Here is a 14,751-nt window from a genome sequence, read left to right as displayed (position 1 = left end):
TTTGAATATGTTGTTAGAATTTGAGAAATAAATAATTTCTTTTTCTCCATGAAGCCTATTTATTTTTAAAAGTAATTGTCCGAGGACATGTAGTCACTCTGATATTCAAATTGCAAATTATTTATAAATGTTCAATTCTTCAGTTTGAATTGTTTTAGTGGTTAAATATTTTCTGACATCTACTGTCAAACAATTTGATGTTTATTATGTATGGTCATTCCCAAGTTGTTTTACTCTTTCACTGTTTGGAGATTCGCCAATGACCCTGAAAAGACCAACAGGAGCAAATTTATGGCATGTACAGGTTTACAGTTTTAAGATTCCCACCATTACCAGCATTTTCCTTTACTCAACACTCAATGATAAATCTAAAATCCATTTCGGTAGACACAGGTCAAATTTGACCGGAAACAGCTTCATTGTACACACATTTTGTAGCATCTGTACAAATGAATGATATTTTCACTTTTTTTTGTGTGTGTTTTTTTTTTTCACTTTAAGAAATCTCATATAATTTGAGGATGAAGGAAAGACATTTGGCTATTTTCATTGCTGTCAGATGTCAAAATGGGTCAAGTTTGAGACAAAGAGTACGCAAGGCTTAAGATCATGCTGTTACCTGCGAGTGCAGCAGGCTGACTCTCTCGTTGGCTTCAAGCAGCTCATTCTCGGCCAGCTTGCGAGCCCGGTCGTTCTGCTCCAGTAGAGCCCTGAGCTCCTCCACCTCAGCAGCAAGCAAGTTGTTGCGCCGCTCCGTCATGGCCACCTGCTCCCTCAGCTCTTCGTTGTGGTGGATGGTGTCATCCAGCTCCAGTTGGACATCCTGGGCAGAAGCCAAAGTACATCTCGTACTGTCCTGCTCACCATTATTGGCTTCCATTAAGTTTAAGTACTAAATGTGACATATCTCCTGAAGAAAATGAATCGAGTGAAACAACATTTTCTAGAGTGAACTTGTGTTTGATACAAAAGAGCAAATGATAAATAACATTTTACAGACAGATGAAACAAAAATAGAGCTTTTTGGCAATGCGTACAAACAGTTTATTTACAGACGACGCAATGAAGCCTTTAAGGAAAAGAACACCTTGCCAACATTCAAGCATGGTGGAGGATCCATAATGCCGAGTGGCCGCCTCGCTACATCTGGTACTGGAGGCCTTGACTGTCGCAGCTATGTCTAAGTTGAGTCAAGTGTCTTGCATACAAGGTCAAAGTTAAGTCGAGTTTTACCAAGAAAGTCCCGAATCCTGGAGATTTTGCAACTTAAGTCTGACCCGAGTCAAGTCATGTGACTTGAGCCCGGAACCTCTGTCCTGGGGTCACACTCTAGTGCTCCTCTCTGAAGCACGAACAATAGATAACGCTCGGCGATGTGTGTCAATTATCACCTTAAGCTGAATCTGCAGGGTTCTCAAGAGTTTCTGGGACTCCGCGGCCTGCCTGTTGGCATGGTTCAGCTGCACCTCCATCTCATTCAGGTCTCCCTCCATCTTTTTCTTCAGGCGCACTGCCTCGCCGCGAGACCTGGTCTCAGCATCCAAGGTGGCTTGCATGGACTCGAGCGCTCTCTGGTGGTTACGGCTGAAAAGATGATGGTAGAAGATGAGGAGCATATCGACCATTTCAGAATATTTGTAAACATCAGGTGCCAGGATACTTCCAGGTGGCAGAAAAGTCAGTGACTATCACTGACCTGTACTGAAACAATGACAAATACTTATTGTGTTGTGTTGCGCTATCTCCATCCCAAAAGGTTTATGTATTTTTCTGCTTTCACCAAAAAAACAAAACAAAACAAAAATACATTAATCCAGCGTAGATGTCGTAAATAGTTGTGCAGAGAAGATCAACAAGACTGCTGGCAGTGTAGCCACCTCTAAAGGGACAGACTATAAACCAAACCTCCGTCATCAGCTTTGTAAAAGGCATTTTCTCACAGGTATTTATAAAATGTTTGGTTGGGTTGTCCGGGAGTACCGGTAATTGAGCAAAAACAAGGGCTAACAGGCTAATAGACTACAGTGCGCTTCCATTTTACTGTCAAAAGAGCACATCTGTGCCAATAATCCAATTAACAGGTACGTCAATTAATTAGCCAGTCCCTCAACATCATGTCAACGATGCCTGAAACCTGAATTTCCATCACATCTATTTTTAAATTAACTGTTGAAATGCAAATTAGAGTGGGAGTTCTGTCTCCCTGAGAAGGACCTTACCTCTTGTAATATGGTTTTTTTCGACAGACGCTTCACACATTGAAACTACGGAGGTACGCGGTTTTCTCAATCGCTCGGCCTTCGTCAAATGACATTGAAGGGTTTGTTTACTAATGGTGCCAGTGGAACCTTTCCCACCCGGAAGTACGATTGAAATCATGGTGAAATGTCCTTTCGGGTGGTTGATATAAGAATGACAGGATGGAGTCAAACTTACCGGAGGTTGTCAATTTCTTCATCCTTTTCTGCCAACTTCCTGTCAATGTCAGCCTTGATCTGGTTAAGCTCCAGTTGGATCCTCAAGGTTTTGGTTTCTTCATGCTCAAGCGCGCTCTGAGACACAAACGCACACACTGTTCACTGTAGGTGGTGTACTTACTAACTAACTAACTAACTAACTAACTAACGAATAGCTATAAATGGTTTACACCGAACGAGAAATAGCAGCTTGCTATTTGTATTTTAACTGTATTGTCGTCTCAAAATAATATCAAACTAACGGTTATTGTAACGGACCCATGCTTCACATTTCAACTCAAAGTCAATTCAACCATCCATCCGTTCTTTGAGGCGGCTTATCCTTTTCAGGTTCGCGGGTAGCTGAAGCCGATCCCAGGTGACTGCAGGCTAAAGGTGGACTCCACCCAGGAGTCATTGTATTTAGTGTATTTTTCATTCCTGAGCATATTCGATTATTGGGACTGACTACAAATTGTTATTTTGTACTTTCAATGTGCCATTTGTTTTCATTATTTCTTAGGTTATTTTGTAAAATGATTTTCAAGTGTATTTTCTATCAAATTGTAGAATATGCTTATGTTTAAGTTAAGAAGGGGTTATGTTGAAATTTAAATATACATTGGGTTCGGAAAGTATTCAGACCCCCTTACATTTTTCACTCTTTGTTATAGTGCAGCCATTTGCTAAAATCATTTATGTTCATTTTTTTCCCTTACTAACTAAGAATTGTTGACATATTTATCCATCCATCCATCCATCTTTTTTCTGAGCCGCTTCTCCTCACTCGGGTCGCGGGCGTGCTGGAGCCTATCCCAGCTGTCATCGGGCAGGAGGCGGGGTACACCCTGAACTGGTCGCCAGCCAACTAACAACCATTCACACTCACAGTCACACTTACGATTACCAATTTAGAGTCTCCAATTCATGCATGTTTTTGGGATGTGGGAGGAAACCGGAGTGCCCGGAGAAAACCCACGCAGGCACGGGGAGAACATGCAAACTCCACACAGGCGGGGCCGGGGTTTGAACCCGGGTCCTCAGAGCTGTGAGGCTGACGCTCAAACCAGTCGTCCACCGTGCCGCACAGATTTATTAAAAACGAAACATTTAAATATCACACAGCCACATAAGTATTCAGACCCTTTGCTGTGACATGCATATTTAACTCGGGTGCTGTGCATTTCTTCTGATCATCCTTGAGAAGGTTCTACACCTTCATTGGAGTCCAGCTGTCTTTGATTATACTGATTAGACTGGATTAGGAAAGCCACAAACCTGTCTATATAAGACCTTACAGCTCACAGTGCATGTCGGAGGAAATGAGAATCATGAGGTCAAAGGAACTGCCTGAAGAACTCAGAGACAGCATTGTGGCAAGGCACAGATCTGACCAAGGTTACAAAACAAATTCTGCTGCACTTAGTCCTAAGAGCACAGTGGCCTCTATAATCCTTAAATGGAAAATGACTGGGGCAACCTGAACCCTTTCTTGAGCTGGCCGTCCAGCCAAACTGAGCAATCGGGGGAGAAGAGCCTTGGTGAGAGAGGTAAAGAAGAACCCAAAGATCACTGTGGCTGAGCTCCAGAGATGCAAGATAGAACTTTTTGGCCTTCATTCTAAGCGCTATGCATGGAGAAAACCAGGCACTGCTCCTCACCTGTCCAATACAGTCCCAACAGTGAAGCATGGTGGTGGCAGCATCATGCTGTAGGGGTGTTTTTCAGCTGCAGGGACAGGAGGACCATACATCACCAAGTGCAATGCAAAGTGTCAGATGTAGTGGTGTAAAGCACGCCACTACTGAACTCTAGAGCAGTGCAGATCTTTCTGGCATGAAGAATAACGCTTCTCCATCTGGCAATCTGAGGGACGAGTCTGGGTTTGATGGTTGCCAGCAGAACAGTACTTGTCTGACTGCATTGTGCCAAGTGTAAAGTTTTGGTGGAGGGGGGATTATGGTGTGTCTTGGCCCCTTAGTTCCAGTGAAAGGAACTCTAAATGCTTCAGCATACCAAGATATTCTGAACAATTACATGCTCCCAACTTGAAGCTGGCCCCTTCCTCTTCCAACATGACTGTGCACCAGTTCAAGGTGTACCTTGCGTCTTGTCCAAAGTCAGCTGGGATAGACTTCAGCTCATCAGTGACCATAACAGGACAAGCACTATAGGAAATCGATGGACGGATGGATGGATGAACAATTGGAAATAAATCTATTCACATTATCAATGGACGACCTGTCTAAATTTCAATATGTAATATAATCTTGTAGTCATTTTGGCACTTATTTTGGCAGTTAACAGAGCCACATAGTTACCTCCGCTTCTTCCAGTGCTGCTTGAATCTCATTTTTCTCCAAGTCCAGACCCTTCTTGATCTTCTCCAGCTCTTGGATGGTCTTTGCTCCCTGGCTGATTTGATCAGACAGGTCAGCAATCTCCTCTAATTGAGAGAAAAGAAGCAAACATGACCTTCCAGATGTGTACGAATGACTCAAGGTTCACTGACACGTTGCTCGCTCACCCTGCAGGTTCTTGTTCTCTCGCTTGATGGTCTCGAGATGATCCAAGGTCTCCTCGTAGGAATTTTTCAGTTTGAAAAGCTCCGTGCTCAGGCTACGGGACTCTTTCTGAGAACTTTCCAGCTCTGTCTGGCACTCTTCATACTTCTGTTTCCACTCAGCCAGCACCTGGTCGAGGAATGAAGCATAATTTTAGACATGCAGCACGAAATGGTATATCTGTTTGTTCAATCAGTACCTTGTCAAAATTACGTTGCTTCTTGTCCAGGGCGGCAGCGGCAGAGTTGGAACGCTCCAAGTCAATGATCAGGTCTTCAATCTCTGTCTGGAGTCGATGCTTGGTTTTCTCCAGAGAGGAGCACTTTGCATTGGAGGCCTCCACTGCCTCCTCAGCCTCCTGCAGACGTGTCACCAGCTTCTTCCTGACAGCAAACAAGTTTGTCATGCGTGCTTAGATGCCGTTTCATGCCTAGTGTGTGTTATACTTCCCATACGCATTAGACACAGGTGGAACCATTCCTTTCATTCGTATTATATTTTTTAAATTTAATACAGAGTAGTGATTCAGTTGTGAAATTCATGTGTAAGTATACCACAATCCTTTTGGCCACATTTTCCAAGCTCCTAGTTTGTCACTCACTTGGCCTCTTCCAGTTCTTCAGTTCTCTGGATGGCGTCAGTTTCATACTTGGTCCTCCACTGCGCCACCTCAGCATTGGCCTTAGACAATGCTCTCTGCATCTCAGCCTTGGCCTCCTGGTCCTCGTCGTACTGCTCTCTTAGGAGGTCGCAGTCATGGCGAGATGACTGAACGGCGTGCGCCAAGGCGTTCTTAGCCTGAGGAAAGCGGCCGTGATGTTTGAGAGGAGTCACGGTGGAGCTGTGACGCGATACGGCGGCAGTAAACAAACACTGCGGTGATCAGGAACTGACCTTAGCCTCCTCCTCCAGCTGCTTCTTGAGCTCTTCAACATTTTGGCTAAAAGAGGTCTTGGCACGCTGGAGCTGAGAGACCATGGATTCACGCTCTTCCAGCTTCCTGCCCAGCTCGGCTGCATAGGTCAAGGTAAATTAGTTATACTTCTATGGGGTCTTTGAATTGAAATTATTATAAAATGATTCATCCTTCCCCCACTGAAGTACAGTCGTTTTCATCACAGTTTCTTTGCTAGCAGGAGGGAGTAAATGTCTCGGTGAATATTGAATGAATGTTAACTAAATACAGGCATAAGCACGATTACAATGTGGCGCATTAGGCTTTGGTGGATGTCTGCAGTCTGTTGAGTGCCATTCTAATTACCTTGTCAAGCACAATTTAAGTACTGTTTTGATTGACTTCTGCTAGACAAGTACCCATTGAATGTTCACAATGAAGGCTGTTCATTGCCATCTAATGCCTCCTTCTTGTCAGAGCGCATAATCCTATCAGTAAAAAAATACCACATGCCAACCAAACCCAAATAATGCGCTCTGGGTTTTTTTTTCACTTCTTTGTATAGTTTGAACTTGAACTTGAAGAATGCACTGAATATTTGACACTGAATGTTGAATTTGAAGCTGAATGTTGAATTTGTGAAGCTGAAAAGTACACTGAATATTTCGGTTGTAAACAAAAAAAACAACAGTGTTAGTAATTCAGATTCAAAATCTGATGACATGGATTTACTTCCATAAATTATGGAGGGGCATCTCAATAAATTATTTTTACTGTGGAAAACTTTATTTATTTAATTAGTGCAATTCAAAAAGGGAAACGAATACATTAAATAGATTCACTCCACACAGAATGAGGCATTTCACGATTTTACTTTTTACAGTTTGGATGATTATAGTTTACAGCTAAATTCACAATCTCGAACATTTTTAATATTAAATAAGAAACAGTCAAAATGATTTTTAATATAGAAATCAGGTGTAGGAATTTGCCTTCTGCAAAGTATTTTCCTTTGTGTTTAATAAATCTACAGTATATAATGTATATACTGTAAGATACAGTGCTCACAAAAAATTAGGGATATTAGGTTTTGGGTGAAATTTCAGGCTGAAATGCACTATAACCTTTACAGATTAACTTTGTTTGACCTTGTGTAATCTTTTGAATGCACATGTTCAACTATTCAATGTATGAGTACTGTTTGCATAACTTGTTCTCTAACAAGGAGCTGAACGACAAAACTCACATCAGGTGTTTGATCCATGAATGGACCAATACATTTCCTGGTTCAATTCGAATTGCTATTTGAACAGTCCTCTTCATCATGATGTTCGGATTTCGACATCAGGAGATCAAGACAACACGTGCTGTGACAATTGATCATCAGTACCTCGCCATTGCGAGGCCCCAAAGAGGATGTTCTCAAAGGTAAGTGGGGACTGAGCTTAGAGTGTCACAAAGTGCCATCAGCAGGTTGCACCAGAAATAGAGAAACACTGGAAAAGTCACAGAAAGGCATATACAGTCCCCTCCAAAAATATTGGAATGGCAAGGTCAATTCCTTTGTTTTTGTTGTATATTGAAGACATTTAGATTTCAGAAAAGAAAAAAAAAATATGAGACAAAGGTTCAGAATTCCAGCTTTTATTTCATGGTATTTACATCTACATGTGTTAAACAACTCAGGACAGAGCACCTTTTGTTTGAACCCACCCACCTTTCAAGTGAGCAAAGGTATTGGAACATGTGACTGATGGGTATTTCCAGTTGCTCAGGTGTTGCCTTTTAGAATGATTGCTTAAACATTAGATATTGCTTGATTTTGGCTTTGGGTTTCACCTGTGATAACTAGATTTGCTGTTAAACAAACATGAAGACCAGAGATCTGTCTATGGGAGAAAAGCAAACCATTTTGAAGCTGAGAGAAGAGGGAAAATCGATCAGAGCTATTGCACAAACATTGGGCCATACAACAATTTGGAATGTCCTGAAAAAGAAAGAAACTGCTGATGTACTGAGCAACAGACATTGAACAGGTCGGCCTAGGGTATCAACAGCAGTTGAGGATAGAAACATTGTCAGAGCTGTGAAGAAACACCCAACGACAACAGTCAGTGACGTCACTGCCAACCTCCACAGGGCAGGAGTGAAGGTATCACAATGCACTGTTCGAAAAAGACTTCGAGAGAAGTAATATACAGGCCATACCACAAGATGCAAACCATCCATCAGCAAAAAAGAATCGGAAGGCCAGATTGGATTTTGCAAACAAGGACAGAGATGAGCCACAAGGGTTTGGAGCAAAGTTTTATGGACTGATAAAACCAAGATTAAGCTCTACCAAAGTGATGGAAAGGCCAAAGTATGGCAAAAGAAAGGATCTGCTTATGATCCAAAACACATAAGCTCCTCTGTGAAGCATGGTGGCAGTAATGTCATGGCTTGGGCCAGCATGGCGGCTTCTGGAATGGGCTCACTAGTCTTTATTGATTATGTAACTCATGATGGTAGCAGCAGAATGAATTCTGAAGTCTACAAAACCATTTTGTTTGGCAATTTACAGAAAAATGCATCCAAACTAATTGGGAGAAGATTCATCATGCAACAAGACAATGACCCAAAACACACTGCGATCACAACAAAGGATTTCATCAGAAAAAGTGGAAGGTCTGAGACTGGCCAAGTCAATCACCGGACCTTAACCTAATAGAGCATGCATTTTACCTCCTGAAGAGGAAACTAAACGGAGAAACCCCCAGAAACAAACAAGAACTGAAAGAGGCTGCAATAAAGGCCTGGAAAAGCATTTCAAATGAAGAAACTGTCTGATGAAGTCAGGCTTGATGCAGTTATGCAAGTAAGGGTTACGCCACCAAAAATTCATTGTTATTCACTTTAAGTTAATTTAATAATATGTTCCAATACTTTTGCTCACTTGAAAAGTGGGTGGTTTCAAACAAAAGGTGCTCTGTCCTGAGTTGTTTAACACATTTAGATGTAAATACCATAAAATAAAAACTGGAATCTGAAACGCAAATGTCTTCAGTGTATAACAAAAACAAAGGAATTGACCCAGATGGACATTCAGGAGTTACGATAGGGTCAAATACAATTTACCTGTAGAGATTAAAGTGCACTTTAGGTTCAACATAAAATCTCCTCAATATGCCTAACCTTTTGTGAGTCATGGTTGGACTTCACTTTTTGTGTATTGAGCTACTGAAACAAATGATATTTTATGCTAATTGATTGAGATGTTCCTTACCACTCTCAGTCTGAGCACGGGCCTTGTGGGTGGTGCTTTCATTAAGCTGTCTCTGAAGCTCCTCCACTTTGGCTTTAGTCTCATTCAGTTGATCTTCATAGAGACGACACGTCTTGTCTGCAGTTGCCTGCAGGCCAGAGAAGATCACTGCCATTTCGATTCAAATTGGATACTCCTTTTGTTCCGTTTCCACCTACCTTGCCCTTGGAGAGTTGCTCCACAGTGGAAGACAGGTCGTCTGCCTCCATCTTGGTTTCGCTCCTTTCTTTCTCCAGTTTCTGCTTGACTCTCTGCAGGCTGTCGATCTGCTCGCTAAGCTCCCCGACCGTGTCTGCTTGTTTCTTCCTTAAGGCGGCTGTCGTGGCCTCGTGGTGCAGCATGGCTTCCTCGAGGTCCCGCCGCAGCTTCAGGAAATCAGCTTCTCTCTTTTTGTTGATCTCGATCTGGACCGATGTGGCCCCTCCGGCCTCCTCCAGGCGCTCGCTCAGCTCCTCCAGCTCGCGGGCCACGTCTCCACGCTGCTTCTCCACTTTGGCCCTACAAGCTCTATCAGACTCAAGCTCCTCCTCCAGCTCCTCTATGCGAGCCTGGACCAAATGGAATTGTTATTTTTCTTTTTTACATAACAAAAGGGATCTGCATTGCTCCATGTGAGGCCTACCAGTAACTCCTTGATCTTCTTCTGGAGCTGGTTGACCAACAACTGCTCATCTTCTATTTTGGAGCTCATCTCATTCATTTCAAAGTCTTTTCTGGAAGACAATGACATCATTGTAAAACAGAGTATATTGATACCTTAAGAGGCGAGAGGCCTTTTTGTGCATATTTCAATCAGGCTTACTTTTTGAGTCGCTCTTCCATCTGCTGTTTGTCGTTCTCAAGATCCATAACTGACTCCAAAGAAAGTTTTAGATCTCCTTCCAGCTTACGTTTGTTCCTTTCCAGATCCAGACGTAGCTTCTTCTCTTGTTCCAGGGAGCCCTCCAGCTAAATTACACAAGGAGTAGCATCGTTAACAAATATTAACACCTTACGTTTAATGTCGAACTGTATATAATGTAATGTATTTATGAACTACTTGTATGCAACTTGAATAATTACATTTTATGCTTTTTTTAAAAGTATAATATAAAATATTTTATGGACATTCTTAACAGAATTGCAATGTTAAAACCAACATGCATGTGTTCCGGTATTTAATAGAAAATACATCAAAACAAAAATCCTCACACGAAGTCATTCCAATCCAAGAGTTGACACTCAGCCTCACACTAATTTCATTTTTCTGCACGCGGCCCTCGGAGGAAAAGGTTCGGACACCCCTGAGCTAGATTAATTCTCAATGTCTTTATTAGAAGGATCTTATTGGAAAAACTATTATGTACTCTGTTTTTTTGTGTCTTGGTCACGTTAATAATAATAAGTCTATGTTGCATCGGGTCCTCGCCACAAGCTTATTTAATTTATTATGTACAAACCCCAATTCCAATGAAGTTGGGACTTTGCATAAAACATACATAAAAACTGCATACAAGGATATGCAAATGTTTTCAATCTATATTCAATTGAATACACTACAAAGACAAGGTATTTTCAAACTGATGAATGTTTTTTTTTTTTTTTTTTTTTTTAAATACTCTCTCATTTTGAATTTGATGCTGCAACACATTCCAAAAGAGCTCAGACAAGGGCAAAAAAAGACTGGGAAAGTTGAGGAATGCTAAAAAAAAAAAAAAAGAACACCTGTTTGGAACATTCCACAGGTGAGTGTCATGCTTGAGTAAAAAAGGAGAATCCCCAAAAGGCTCAGTAGTTCACAAGCAAGGATGAGGCAAGAAAGAAAAAGGTTCAGATAATCAGGAGAAACCTCTGCACGTAAGCGGCAAGGCTGAAAACCAACATTGAATCCCCATGACCTTCGATCCCTCAGTGATTTCCAAATCGATCCCTCAATGATTTCCAAATCATTGTTTAGGTTTGTACATTACATATGAATGAATGACAAGTAGGGACCCTTCAACCTTGACAACACAACCACAAAGTACAAAACAAAATAAATAAGGGGAAAATAGAGTTTAGTATTAGCAGGAAAAAATCCTCTCATAAAACAAAATGAAACAGAATCCTTATTTTATTTCTTTTTACCGTTTTTTATAATGAGTGCCATGAAAAGGGTAATTCAAAGTAAGCCAGTGGTGTTCTTATCCAGTATTTTTACACAGTCCTGTACTTAATATATACGTTCTAAATGTGTGCTTGTTGTAAACGACTTACATCATCTACTTGTTGCTCCAGTTTGGTTTTGGCTTTTGTTAGACTGTTGACCTTGTCTTCTTCAGCCTGAAGGTCATCCAGAGTCTGCTGGTGGGCCTCTTGGAGAGCCTTCTTCTCCTTGGTCAGCTTTATTATGGTTTCATCCAAAACTGCCATTTCCTCAACCAGGTTCTTCACCTGTAACAGAGCAGATGTGTAAACCAGAAGGGCCTCTTTTTGTGTGAAACTCCAACCACAACATTATTTTCCCCCATGATGTTCGAATCTCTGTGTGGGGTTTTGCATGTTCTCCCCCGCTTGTGAAAGTTTTCTCACCTCCATTTCCTCCCACATCCCTCCAACATGCAAATTCAATTAATTGAATGAATTGCGCTGGTGTAAATGTGAGTAAGAATGGGTGTTTGTCGATACATCATGTGCCCTGCGATTGGCTGGCAACCAGTCCAGGATGTGCCTTGCCTCTTGCCCAAAGTCAGCTGGGATAGGCACCAGCTGACCCGTGACCCCAATGACAGCAAGCGGTGTGGAAAATAAATGGGTGGATATATTGTGTAGCCTGTTAGCAACCACTCATCACTGTTCACGTGAGAGGCGTCACCTTGTTCTCAAGGGCGTGTTTCTCTTTCTCCACTTTAGCCAAGGTCAGCTCTAGGTCATCTATGTCTTTCTTCAGTTCAGCACACTCGTCCTCCAGTTTACGCTTCTTGGCCAGCAGATCAGCATTCATCTCTTCCTCATCCTCCAGCCTCTCCAAGAGTTCTTTCACTTTGGCTTCCAGCTGAATCTTTGTTTTGATGAGAAGGTCACAGCGTTCCTCAGCATCTGCAATATTGTCTTGCTCCTAATGGTTAGACAGAAGAGCAAAAGCAAAGTATGCGCCATTGCATTCCCATTCTAAAAGCAGAATGTGTGAATAGGTTAGAAATAAACACTTACTGCCTGCAGCTGCAGGGAGAGGTCATTCTTCTCTTGGGTCAGGCTGACCTGCCGCTCCTCCAGCTCTTTACGCTTGACGTCGGATTTGTCCAAGGCCTCCTTGAGCTGGACCATCTCCTCCTTCAGAGTGGCCAGCTCCTTCTCAGTGGCCGCGCTCTTAAGAAGGGGCTTAATCTTGAAGAAGAGTTTCATCCAAGGCCAGTTCTTCACTGTGTTGAAGGCGCGTATGTTCCATTGGATAATCATCAGGGCCTCCCTGCGACCAGAAAATATAGATGGAATTGAACTGAATTATTTTAAATAGTTCAAACAGGCATTAACCAAGCGGTTCTACAGCTTCTTTGATCGCCCACTAAAGTTGATCAATTACTGAAATATATGATGTTTAAGTAATTTTAAAACAGTATTTGGACCATGACATGATTGTTACAAAGTTAAAACTGGTATTCAAGAAAAGGAGACTTTGTATTCTGCTAGTTAAACACAAAAAAACAATTTTTACTTCCTAAGTCCGCTAATATGCAATACAGTGAACCCCTGTGTGTGCCGAACCAATATTTGTGGTTCGGCACCCGCAGTCACCTATTTGCAGATTTTTTTCCCAATTTTTTTTACAATTTTTAAATTACACTTATTGATGGTATAGCCCTGCTTATTGAAGAATTTATTGAGTTATATATATATATATATATATAATTAATTAAATATATAAATATTACATATGTTAAAATATATTTGTATTTTGTTAAAATGACTTGAAAGGACTCATTATATCTAATTTTTCCAATGCGATTATAATGAGCAGGAATTATTCATGGCTTTTCGCTATTCGCAGTCGGGCCCAGTCCCTAACCCCGCAAATAGCGGAAGTCCACTGTATTTACATATTAAAATATGTAAATCTTTTTGAGTTCGTTGCATTGAAATGTGACCAGTGATGCCGAGCGTATGGGTTCCATCAACTAGTCAAAGGAAGAAGGTTCAAATGTGTAATTCTAGAGTTGTGTATTTCTTTATTTAGTGACTTGCCCTTGATGCTTAGTCGGTCTAATCACACACAGAGGGATGTGATGGTGTGAAACGATACGCCGAACGCCGCTTTTGATGTTTCATGGGTGACCCAACTGGGTTAGCAGATTGATTTAGTCTCTGTAGGATGGCTTCTCACAGCCCTAAATATGGAGCCCAACCCACTGCTCAAGGACTTCCCGTCAGTGTTTAGAGGGTGAATTTTAGTGGGTGCGCGCACGCCCCCGGGTGACTGAATGAGGATGGGGGAGCTGATTCCATTTTTGACATAACTCCAAGCTGGGTGCCCCTCAGAGGTGAGGGTCTGTGTTTTTTTAGCAACCCAAACCTTCCGTTCAGCGGCAGGCTTTAATCCTCCGTCACCCGCCATGCATCCCATCAATGCACTCGCTTGGAAGCACAGGCGCCGTGGACAAAAGGGGCCAGGGGCCATCAAGCAGCCAAGAAGGGGGCCGCGGGTTGTATTTTTAGGGAGGCGCTGAGCAGCTGCTACTTGACACATGTCGCCATGTGGCTCTGAGGGCACCGTCAGCATTGTTTACTTTGCGGATAGCTCATGGAGAGAATGGCCGCAGACCTGTGGGAGCGTGTGTACGTGTGTGATAGAGCTGGAGTTGTTAACAGAAGGGCCACACGCACACATGCACACACGCCTGCCAACCAAAAAAGGGTGAGCACACGCCTCACACGCACCGACAACACTGCCATGCATGCCACACTACCGCAAGGGAGTAAACATAAGCTATCAAGATGATCAAGTTGCTATTGAACCCCTTAGACAATTTCTGTGAATGCTCAGTCACCCATTTATGTGTTCCAGCCTTGTTTTACCTCCTTTGATTCATAATCCTAAACTCCATCCTCATGATTGTGCCTCGAGCAACTGCCTGCAGCAACGTCAGAATTTTGGCCAAACGCTCATCCCTCATTTCCTCCAGTTGACCCAGCAGGCCTGCCTTGAAGAATACCTATGGCCCAGAGAATAATAATGACTCAACAATTTAACAGCGACATAACATCATCCAAGAAGGAGGTGATGTAATTTACCTTTGTGTGTCCAAATCGATATTGGTTATGGTCGATATCCAAGGAAGCCAGCAGCTGCTCTGCACCTTTCCTGCTATCCACAAACTTGTCATCTGGGATGGCTTGTGGGTTCAGGATACGGTAGCTGGATGAATGTAACAAAAAATGATTGTCATCTTATCCAGAAAACCACTTGTAGATGTTCTCGGGCAATTCTAGTATGTAGTGAGTTAAACTTATTATTGTCAAAATGGATAAACACTGGCATATACTCCACTGGCTAATGGGTGTGTAAAAAGGGTCGAC

General features: G+C 42.2%; 1 protein-coding gene across 6 annotated transcripts in view; it reads right to left on the bottom strand.

The window, feature by feature from the left end:
* Window positions 1-14,751, bottom strand: part of myh7ba (myosin, heavy chain 7B, cardiac muscle, beta a) — a 28,905-nt gene that overhangs the window by 3,851 nt on the left and 10,303 nt on the right. For all 6 annotated transcript variants that reach the window (XM_061687330.1, XM_061687331.1, XM_061687333.1 and 3 more), the window contains 17 exons: window positions 14,467-14,590; window positions 14,251-14,387; window positions 12,391-12,646; window positions 12,053-12,295; window positions 11,455-11,631; window positions 10,022-10,167; window positions 9,842-9,932; window positions 9,378-9,767; window positions 9,181-9,307; window positions 5,915-6,033; window positions 5,622-5,818; window positions 5,220-5,403; window positions 4,984-5,149; window positions 4,778-4,902; window positions 2,437-2,552; window positions 1,392-1,584; window positions 620-823 (listed from right to left, as the gene is read on the bottom strand). In XM_061687330.1, the coding sequence (XP_061543314.1) occupies window positions 620-823; window positions 1,392-1,584; window positions 2,437-2,552; window positions 4,778-4,902; window positions 4,984-5,149; window positions 5,220-5,403; window positions 5,622-5,818; window positions 5,915-6,033; window positions 9,181-9,307; window positions 9,378-9,767; window positions 9,842-9,932; window positions 10,022-10,167; window positions 11,455-11,631; window positions 12,053-12,295; window positions 12,391-12,646; window positions 14,251-14,387; window positions 14,467-14,590 (2,995 nt within the window). The remainder of the gene's footprint in view (window positions 1-619; window positions 824-1,391; window positions 1,585-2,436; window positions 2,553-4,777; window positions 4,903-4,983; window positions 5,150-5,219; window positions 5,404-5,621; window positions 5,819-5,914; window positions 6,034-9,180; window positions 9,308-9,377; window positions 9,768-9,841; window positions 9,933-10,021; window positions 10,168-11,454; window positions 11,632-12,052; window positions 12,296-12,390; window positions 12,647-14,250; window positions 14,388-14,466; window positions 14,591-14,751) is intronic.

Source organism: Phycodurus eques, chromosome 10 (assembly GCF_024500275.1).
Source record: "Phycodurus eques isolate BA_2022a chromosome 10, UOR_Pequ_1.1, whole genome shotgun sequence".
NCBI classification, from domain to species: Eukaryota; Metazoa; Chordata; class Actinopteri; order Syngnathiformes; family Syngnathidae; genus Phycodurus; species Phycodurus eques.
The sequence above is the reverse complement of the archived record's forward strand: the minus strand, read 5'-3'. Positions and strand labels throughout refer to the sequence as shown.